Here is a 10,656-nt window from a genome sequence, read left to right as displayed (position 1 = left end):
CCCGTGTGTCTCGTGAAACTGTGTTGTTCAAATCATGACTGACAAGTTGTACTCCAACGCCTCCACGTTCGGCCCTCTGAACAACGTGTACAGCCGAGCCCCCTGTGCCAAACAAGTCGATCCTAGCCAGCAGTATTACTCGTACAACATGCCCATCAACAACAATTACAACCAGTTGGAGGCCTTCAACATGTTGTCTCCTCAAAACTGCCACAAGAACCAGAGCGTCTGCATGTTCTCGGACCCCTTGAACTGGGATAACCGCCTTTGTGACGAAGCCCTGAAGATCCCTGATAAGATTGAGATGATTGAGATCACCAGCAAGGATCTCAGCCCTGCCAGCTACTGTAGTAACTTAGATTTGTTAATGCCCGATTTCTACAAGAAGGATTTGAGCTATTTCAATAAGTTTGAGGGGCAGTTTAATAATTGTCAGAAGGTGGAGTACCCAGCTTGTGCCCAGAGTAGTCAGGGGCTAAATGGGGGGCAAATCGATAAGACAGTGAAGTATTGCAGTATTCAGAACATGCAGAAGAGCCAAGAGTTTGATTACAACACCACTTTATTCAATGAACAGTATCCTTGTAAATACGTAGCGCCCCCCACAGACTTTTATAGTTGTTACGACAGCAAGTTGCTGGAGCCGCTGCAAAGCCAGTTCTTTGAACTCCCTGGGGACTCTTTCCAGCCGCTGGACCAACAAACTGAGGGCTCTAATGATGAGAGCGACATTATTGTGGAAGAATCAGATGACGACTGCGTGGACTATGAGAAGAGAGTCCCCTCTGAGTCCAACAGATGCGTCATTTGCAACGTCTCCTACACCCCTTTGGGGACCCAATTTTACTGCCTAACCCTCAAGAGCCCCCTCAGCATGTCTTCCCAGAAGCCAGTCTTCACGAAAATCGTGAGCATAGTCGGGAGAATCACCACCCAAACAAACTACCTGTGTAGCGAATGCCTTGGACTCATCAACACCATCGATCACCTCCAATTCAAACTCAACAACTTCAGCGCCGAACTGTTAACGAAGTTCCAGAGGACGTGCCAAGACAACGGAATAAACCACACGAAGAAGCCGCCACAGAAGAAGTTCAAATCAAAACAAGACCCCAAAATGCGGTGCAAGGTGTGCAAGAAAATCCTGTCGTTGCAGCAAATCTGCAAACGCCACGTCAGACGCCACCGCTGCAAAGGCTTCTTGTGCGAGCTATGTGGGGCCATCGCAGCGACTCGCCGGAAGTTCAAGCTCCACTACCAGAAGCACAAGATCAAACACCCGAAAATCAGATCGTTCGTTTGCAGCAACTGCCTTAAACCCTTCAGGACTAAGTCGAATTTAGTGGAGCATGAGAATTACTGCCTAGGGCTGCTTCCTTACTCTTGCAAATTCTGTGATAAGAAGTTCCCGTCGTCCACAAAACTGAAGAACCATGTCAAGTTAAAACACGATAAGAAGTTCGTGGCGATTTGCTCCATCTGCAACATTGGGTTTGTTAAACTGTCGGATTACAAGTCACATAAGATCAGTCATAGCACTGATAAGAAATTCGCGTGTTCTAAATGCGACAAGTCGTACAAGACGTTGAGTAACTTAAACTTCCATATGAAGGTCCACAGTAAGAAGTTACCGTTTATCTGCACCATCTGCAAGAAGGGGTTTATGAGGAAAGAATATCTAGAGGCCCACACCAACAATCATAATGGAGTTAAGAACTTTTCTTGCCACATTTGTGAGAAGAAATTCGTGTCCCAGAAGAACTTAGACGCGCATTTAAAGTACCATGATGGGTCTACTAAAACCAACACCTGTAATATTTGTGGTAAAGTGATGACCACCGGCTTTGAAGAACACTTAAGGATACACAACAATCTCAGAGAGTTTGAGTGTGATCAATGCGACAACAGGTTTAACACAAAAGGAACTCTAGCTAAACATAAAAAACGGAAACATGTTAATGAAATTAAACGCTCAACCTAAATAAGTTTATTTACAACTACAAAATTCACCCATTATGGCCACGTCGGTTGCTCATCCTCCTTTAAAACGCGCCCATACAGCGCACTCTTGTCTCTAAACAGAGTCAGCCGCTCCGTTTCCTTCCTGTCGATGTACCAACCCAAACTGTAGCCAAAAATCGGGAAGGCCAAGTACCCCAGTTTGTTACTGAAGAAGAATTTCAGAATCATTTTGTCCAAGTTTCTTCGCCTCTTTGTACTGCTGAGTGTGCGAGTAATCGGCGTAGATTGAAGACACGACGAAAATGGGAAGAATGGTTACGATAGAGTAGCGGCTCAGTAAGCGGCCAAGGCGAAGGGCCATCTGAAGGGGAATTACGTCACAGTTAGGTTATGTCACGAATTGGGAGGAGATTAACGAAGTGACGGGAGGTGGGGGTTGGGACTTACCAAATTATAGACGCCACAAGTCTACGGGTATTAAATAATTGGTTTATACCTTTTTTAATGAGAATATTATTAATTGTTGGAGAAAAATTGATAGATGACAGATGACAGTTGGAAAACGTGCCACTCCGTGAAAATCAAATGTCACTAAACACGCGCATGGGCGCCGACAATGGGAAATTTTACCTCAGGTTAAATTAGTGTTTTTAATGGCATTACAGTGATAATAATACATTTAGTTGAATTTTTAGCGTAAGATTCAATGATTCCGTCTTTAAAAGCGAGATAAATTGTAAATTAAACGCATTATTGGTGTTAATTGTTTGGACTCCACTTGATTCTACGCCCCTGCTGAGATTTGGATCTTTGGTGACAATACGATTCCACCATTTCTACCAACCCCAGGAAACCAACGTCCCTGCATGACACCTGTCAGTTGTCGAATCGAATTAGGTTAGAATCCAGAATTTTCCTTATAAACAACAATCATGAATGAATACGGCTCCCATTTGTTGCCTCCCGCGAAAGAGAGTACCCGTGCCGCCTGTAAAAAGTGTGGTTACGCCGGACATTTGACCTACCAATGTCGGAATTTTATCAAAGTGGACCCCAACAAAGAGATTGTTTTGGATGTCAGTAGCACTAGTAGTGAGACCGATCAAGAGTACCTGACCCCCCTCACTGAGTTGCGGGAAAAGGAGCTGGTGGAAAAACTCAAGAAGAAACGGAAGAAGAAAAAGAAGAAATCTGAGAAGAAAGTGAAGAGGAAACGGAAACATTCGTCGTCTGAAAGCAGTGATAGTGATAGTGACTATAGTGATAAGCACAAGAAGAAGCGGAAACACAAGAAGAAGACCAAGTCGAAGAAGAAGTCGAAAGATTCGTCGGATTCCTCTGATTGAAGGATTTTATTTTATTTTATTTTGTTTTATAGAAAATGAATAAAGGATTGCCTATATCTTCACCTGTTCTTTCATTCTTTTCAAATACATAATATTGATGGATTTATTATCATCCGAGGAATAATTTCCACTATTTAGTACCTCCGGTTTGCAGCCTCGCTCTTTCATTAAGTAACATAAAGAGTAAAAGAGATCGTCTAATTATGGGAAATTAAAATTCTTTTCTAAGGTTTCAAGAAAAATAAACCGTGCGAATTCCCCGCGGCAACACCCAGTATGAACAATTTACAATTACTTTTATGTACGCAGGAATGACTGACCGTTATTCTGTTTGAAACTTTATTTTCCTAGTCATGCAATTACCTACGTTTTGTGGAGATAAATAAAAAAGTTGTCCTGGAAAGAGCAGAAGTCTATAATACTTTATCGGACGGTTTTTTGCAGAACTGTAATCGTCTAAACTTAATTTAATTTTCCGCAAACACAAAAACCCATAAAATCTACTTCTAATTATTTATTGCATAAGAATGCATTCATTCTCTTAACATTAAGTAACCGGTAATTGTTTTGCATAATGTAGTCATGTTAGTAAACCAATTACATACTTGCTCGGGCATTTCAAAGTCAATCTGCGACTTTTTCCAGCAGTACCCATAGGGTACTGAAGGTGTTATAGAAAAGTTCCTCTAATAATAATAATTAAATATTGTGAAATTAAATTTGGGGCCCCGCTGTGAGGGTCCCAGTAACTTGACAAAAAACCGCGATAATTAATATGTGGTCTTAATGTAAATTATGGAAAGGTGGGTCCCGCAGTCACCCATCAATCATCTTAATCGCAGTCCATTTTTCATCAATCGATAAACTCGTAATTTTTTAAAAAAACAACTCGTTTTAGGAGCTAGAAACTGCTCTGTTATGTAATGAGTTTTCCAGTGTGGACGACATTAGGAGGATATTGTACCACACCTTGTACTTAGGAAAACTTTCTCTTTATTTGGTTACTCGATCTTCTTTTCACGATTAATCACATCCGAAGCTTTTAATCAGATTTAGTTTCTAAAGTGATGACTTGTGAAGATTTCCGGAAGAAGACGAAAATTGTTAACACCTCTGAGAGAAAGGTGAGGTTTAATGAGGTGCGAATTTGGCTAAATCCTCTTACTGCCCTTTGGAGATGTAATGACGATTTATTATCGTGATTGATGTAAGAATTATGTAAAATTGAAGTTTGCATTTTTGCTGTTTATGGTAGAGGTGAACTTTCACTGGTTCAACACTAGATCACGGTTATGTGCCGTTCACATTGCAATGGAGTTTTTGTCTGCAGTTGAATGATTTTACCAAATGAGGGAATTACAGATTTTTTGAATTTTTATTTTTTGATTAAAATCTATAATTCGGTTAGCTTTGGAGACTCGATAATTTGAGTGATTTTAGAGTTGAGGCAATAAAATTTCGGGATAATAATGCTATGGCTTTGCTTATTAACTGAGCAAAATTTTAGAATTATAAAACTAAAAAGACAAATTTTAGAAATTTTTACTGGCGAATTAATAAAAAATTTTCACATTTGCTTCCTTCCTTGCGATATGCAAATAGATAATTAAAGCAATAAATCATCAGCCTTGTGCCGCACATATGCAATTCTTGATAATGATAGATTCGGTTTCATAAACCAGGACAAAGTTGCATGTTACTTGTTGGTATTCATATAATTTTACGTTTAATTTAAAATGTCATTCACATTTGCGTAACTTGGTGTTATTCACCTCGACAAGAATTGTACTTGCATTTAGTCCGGACTTCGGTTTCAGACTCCGGTGAGTGGAGGGAGCGAAGAACTTATCAAAACTAGAACCAGCAGGTGGCTAATGAGATTGATGAAAATTAGGAATTTGTTCCAAGAGGCTAAAGCAGTTTCTCTCTTCTGGTAAGAGATTGATGGCTGGAATTTGACACTTTTATTTATGAGATTTTTATTGGGTTAATAAAGTAACAGATCTACTAATTCTTGAAACTATTTTAGTATCTAGAAAAAATCTCTTCGTTTAATTGTCCGCTTTCAACAGATTATATTATCACTCGTTAATATGATTAGCTCGTTTGAAAAAATCTCCGTCGAGCCAATTATGACTTTCCATGCACTGCACTAATAACACTAGAAGGCTAACGAGCTCTATTCGCTCATTACCAAACATTAGCAAATCCGAAACCCGTTCATTTGCAACACCACAAACAATGCAAACCATTTATCGAACCATTCCAAGTTATTGGAACAAATCTGACCGCAATCATCAAAGAACAATTAACAAGTAATAACTAAACTCAAAACAATGTTGCAATTACCACCAAGAAAACCTTCAATTTTCCATCAGGAGGCACTCGATATTTCGCAAAATTCAAATGCACTTCCAGTTGGAAAACTTGTCGGATTTCGAAACGTGGCAGCGGTTGTTGCTACGAAGATTTTTTGCCCAGTTTGTTCTATTCGCGTGTCAGATGGATTGTGCTTGTTTCATATTAACTTACTGGTTGCGCAATGAGGCATTTGAATGGCGATTCATTGATATTGAAGGTTGATTTGATCGTACGAATTTTTATGTCAAAAATTAAAGTGTTCGGTGAAGTTTAGCCAGACGCCAATCACCTGCATTTCGCAATATATGTGCACATATTTGAGATAAAAGTCTAATAAATTTCACGTGTAATATTAGACATGTTACACTTTTTAAATGCAAGGATTCAGTAACCTTAATTCGATAAATTAGAGAAAAAGTGTTCATTCACTTTTATTCTTTCCGTTTAATTATTAAGTATTAACAAGGTAAATGTTTGTTTTCATTAGTGTTCAGACAAGCAGAGGAAGCGGCTTTACTCTGCTTTATTATAATTAAAATTGCTCCACACACGTCGTGTGATAATTATTTTTAATTGAAATGTATCGCATCGATGATCGTCCACGTACCTATAATCAGGACTTTTTTAATTATAGTCTTCCACGTCAATGCAAACAAATTATTTTAATCGATTCAAAATGGGTCAATGAGGATTTTTTTGAAAGGGATTATTTGCTAAACACAGTTCTGGCAAAGCCGTTGGCTAGATAGATGGATCGATTTTTATTGACTTAATGTATTACTATCCATATCTGGCTTATTTCTGGAGCCAACACAAGTTACTCGCACTCATTGTACGCATAATTTTGCGTAGAATCCAAAACTGTGATTATTTTTCCCGTGCGCCAATAAATAACTAAATTAGAAGCGATGGAATGTTCAGAATTTCCGATTTAAACGACTCAAATTATGTCAAATTTCAGAGGTCGATATGTCGCTTATTTTTTGGGGTAAACTTGCGTTATTATACATCAGTGAACGCAGAATTTTCCGCAGATTCTAAATCTGTGATTGAAATTCAGATTCGACAACAAATAACTGAGTTATGGCCGATCAAAGTTTCGGAAAGTTGATTTTCATTTTTTCTCTTTTTTTGTAATTTTTAAAGTTAAATATCTCGGAAACTATTTGAGTTGTTGAGATGCGGTTTGCGCCATTCTTTTTCTCGGCTCATTTTACGTTAGAAAATGTTCTCAAAAGCCCAAAATTCGATAGTCGATTTTTCGCGAAAAAAAAAATCCGACTCAAACGATGAAAATTTTTCATTTTTTTTATTTTTGGCCATAGCTTGTAAACTATTTGTCCAATCGATTTCAAATTTAGCCACGAAATAGATTTTGAGCTCCTCTTTCCACTGATGTATAGTTCAAAGCTATTAAACGTCGTTTTCATTTTGAAAACATTGATTGAAAATCACCCTAAAATGATGTTTTCAAAACAGTTTTTGGCCAATGTCTCGTTTATTTATTAAGCAAACTCAACAAATTTGGGTCTCATTTTACGCAGAATTTCACGCTGAATCCAAAAATATGCTAATTTTTTAAAATTTGTCAATAAATAACCGAGTTATGGCCGTTTGAAATTTTGGGTTGTCGCCAGAGGGTCAAATTTTCGAAGGTTCGAAACAATTCATGCTCGATATCTCGGAAACTATTTCAGATATTGAGATGCGGTTTGCGCCATTGTTTTTCTTGCGATTTTTTACATAAGAAATCGTTTTTAGATTTTCCAATAGTCGAAATTTGCAAATTTTCGCGAAAATTCATGATTAAAACTATACCAAATTTCTCATATCGATATCTCGCTTATTTTTTAGAGTAAACTTGAGTTATTATACATCAGTGAACGCAGAATTTTACGCAGATTCCAAATCTGGGATTTAAATTCAGATCCGACAACAAATAACTGAGTTATGGCCGATCAAAGTTTCGGATAGTTGATTTTCATTTTTTCTCATTTTTCCCAATTTTCAAAGTTAAATATCTCGGAAACTATTAGAGATATTGAGATGCGGTTTGCGCCATCGTTTTTCTCGGCTCATTTTACGTTAGAAAAAGTGCTTAAAAGCCCAAAATTCGATAGTCGATTTTTCGCGAAAAAAAATTGCGACTCAAACGATAAAAATTTTGCATTTTTTTTTATTTTTGGCCATAACTCGCAAACTATTTGTCCTATAGATCTCAAATTTGGCCAGTGGATAGATTTTGAGCTCCTCTTTCGACTGATGTATAATTCAATGCTATTAAACGTCATTTTTATTTTCAAAACATGATTGAAAATCACCCCAAAATGATGTTTTCAAAACAGTTTTTTTCCAATACCTCATTTATTTATTAAGCAAACTCAACAAATTTGGGTCTCATTTTACGCAGAATTTCACGCTGAATCTAAAAATATGATATTTTTTTAAAATTTGTCAATAAATAACCGAGTTATGGCCGTTTGAAATTTTGGGTTGTCGCCAGAGGGTCAAATTTTCGAAGGTTCGAAACAATTCATGCTCGATATCTCGGAAACTATTTCAGATATTGAGATGCGGTTTGCGCCATTGTTTTTCTTGCGATTTTTTACATAAGAAATCGTTTTTAGATTTTCCAATAGTCGAAATTTGCAAATTTTCGCGAAAATTCATGATTAAAACTATACCAAATTTCTCATATCGATATCTCGCTTATTTTTTAGAGTAAACTTGAGTTATTATACATCAGTGAACGCAGAATTTTACGCAGATTCCAAATCTGGGATTTAAATTCAGATCCGGCAACAAATAACTGAGTTATGGCCGATCAAAGTTTCGGATAGTTGATTTTCATTTTTTCTCATTTTTCCCAATTTTCAAAGTTAAATATCTCGGAAACTATTAGAGATATTGAGAGGCGGTTTGCGCCATCGTTTTTCTCGGCTCATTTTACGTTAGAAAAAGTGCTTAAAGGCCCAAAATTCGATAGTCGATTTTTCGCGAAAAAAAATTGCGACTCAAACGATGAAAATTTTTCATTTTTTTTAATTTTTCGCCATAACTCGCAAACTATTTGTCCTATAGATCTCAAATTTGGCCAGTAGATAGATTTTGAGCTCCTCTTTCGACTGATGTGTAATTCAATGCTATTAAACGTCATTTTTATTTTGAAAACATTGATTGAAAATCACCCTAAAATGATGTTTTCAAAACAGTTTTTTTCCAATACCTCATTTATTTATTAAGCAAACTCAACAAATTTGGGTCTCATTTTACGCAGAATTTCACGCTGAATCTAAAAATATGATAATTTTTTAAAATTTGTCAATAAATAACCGAGTTATGGCCGTTTGAAATTTTGGGTTGTCGCCAGAGGGTCAAATTTTCGAAGGTTCGAAACAATTCATGCTCGATATCTCGGAAACTATTACAGATATTGGAATGCGGTTTGCGGCATCGTTTTTCTCGCGATTTTTTACATAAGAAATCGTTTTTAGATTTTCCAATAGTCGAAATTTGCAAATTTTCGCGAAAATTCGTGATTAAAACTATAACAAATTTCTCATATCGATATCTCGCTTATTTTTTAGAGTAAACTTGAGTTATTTACATCAGTGAACGCAGAATTTTACGCAGATTCCAAATCTGGGATTTAAATTCAGATCCGACAACAAATAACTGAGTTATGGCCGATCAAAGTTTCGGATAGTTGATTTTCATTTTTTCTCATTTTTCCCAATTTTCAAAGTTAAATATCTCGGAAACTATTAGAGATATTGAGATGCGGTTTGCGCCATTGTTTTTCTCGGCTCATTTTACGTTAGAAAAAGTGCTTAAAAGCCCAAAATTCGATAGTCGATTTTTCGCGAAAAAAAATTGCGACTCAAACGATAAAAATTTTTCATTTTTTTTAATTTTTGGCCATAACTCGCAAACTATTTGTCCTATAGATCTCAAATTTGGCCAATAGATAGATTTTGAGCTCCTCTTTCGACTGATGTATAATTCAATGCTATTAAACGTCATTTTTATTTTGAAAACATTGATTGAAAATCACCCTAAAATGATGTTTTCAAAACAGTTTTTTTCCAATACCTCATTTATTTATTAAGCAAACTCAACAAATTTGGGTCTCATTTTACGCAGAATTTCACGCTGAATCTAAAAATATGATATTTTTTTAAAATTTGTCAATAAATAACCGAGTTATGGCCGTTTGAAATTTTGGGTTGTCGCCAGAGGGTCAAATTTTCGAAGGTTCGAAACAATTCATGCTCGATATCTCGGAAACTATTACAGATATTGGAATGCGGTTTGCGGCATCGTTTTTCTCGCGATTTTTTACATAAGAAATCGTTTTTAGATTTTCCAAAAGTCGAAATTTGCAAATTTTCGCGAAAATTCATGATTAAAACTATACCAAATTTCTCATATCGATATCTTGCTTATTTTTTAGAGTAAACTTGAGTTATTATACATCAGTGAACGCAGAATTTTACGCAGATTCCAAATCTGTCATTGAAATTCAGATTCGACAACAAATAACTGAGTTATGGCCGATCAAAGTTTCGGATAGTTGATTTTCATTTTTTCTCATTTTTCCCAATTTTCAAAGTTAAATATCTCGGAAACTATTAGAGATATTGAGATGCGGTTTGCGCCATCGTTTTTCTCGGCTCATTTTACGTTAGAAAAAGTGCTTAAAAGCCCAAAATTCGATAGTCGATTTTTCTCGAAAAAAAATTACGACTCAAACGATGAAAATTTTTAATTTTTTTAATTTTTGGCCATAACTCGAAAACTATTTGTCCGATAAAAGCATAAGCATAAAGGTATCAAATGTCGTTTTCAAATTGAAATCAGTGATTGAAAATCACCCCAAAATGACCTCTTCAAAACTGTGTTTGGCCAATGCCTCGTTTCTGTATTAAGCAAACTCAACAAATATTGACTCATTTGACTCAGAATGTCACGCTAAATCCAAAACCGC

General features: G+C 36.4%; 3 protein-coding genes across 3 annotated transcripts; 2 read left to right on the top strand and 1 right to left on the bottom strand.

The window, feature by feature from the left end:
* The first annotated feature begins 34 nt into the window (after positions 1-34).
* On the top strand, positions 35-1,981 carry LOC148180110 (uncharacterized). The gene has a single exon (XM_088029376.1). The coding sequence runs from the start codon at positions 35-37 to the stop codon at positions 1,979-1,981; it is 1,947 nt and encodes a 648-aa protein (XP_087885502.1).
* Positions 1,973-2,553, bottom strand: ND-MNLL (NADH dehydrogenase (ubiquinone) MNLL subunit). The gene is made up of 2 exons (XM_088029378.1): positions 2,410-2,553; positions 1,973-2,323 (listed from the first exon to the last, which is right to left on the bottom strand). The coding sequence occupies exon 2, from the start codon at positions 2,188-2,190 to the stop codon at positions 2,014-2,016; it is 177 nt and encodes a 58-aa protein (XP_087885504.1). The 5' UTR covers positions 2,191-2,323; positions 2,410-2,553; the 3' UTR covers positions 1,973-2,013.
* Positions 2,554-2,708: 155 nt separating this feature from the next.
* Positions 2,709-3,370, top strand: LOC148180108 (uncharacterized). The gene has a single exon (XM_088030268.1). The coding sequence runs from the start codon at positions 2,895-2,897 to the stop codon at positions 3,306-3,308; it is 414 nt and encodes a 137-aa protein (XP_087886394.1). The 5' UTR covers positions 2,709-2,894; the 3' UTR covers positions 3,309-3,370.
* The last annotated feature ends 7,286 nt before the right edge of the window (positions 3,371-10,656 follow it).

This window comes from Gnatocerus cornutus, chromosome 2 (assembly GCF_029298725.1).
Source record: "Gnatocerus cornutus isolate USDA-ARS CGAHR chromosome 2, icGnaCorn1.1, whole genome shotgun sequence".
Lineage (NCBI taxonomy): Eukaryota > Metazoa > Arthropoda > Insecta > Coleoptera > Tenebrionidae > Gnatocerus > Gnatocerus cornutus.
Note: the sequence above shows the minus strand (reverse complement) of the source record. Positions and strands in the feature narration are given on the sequence as shown.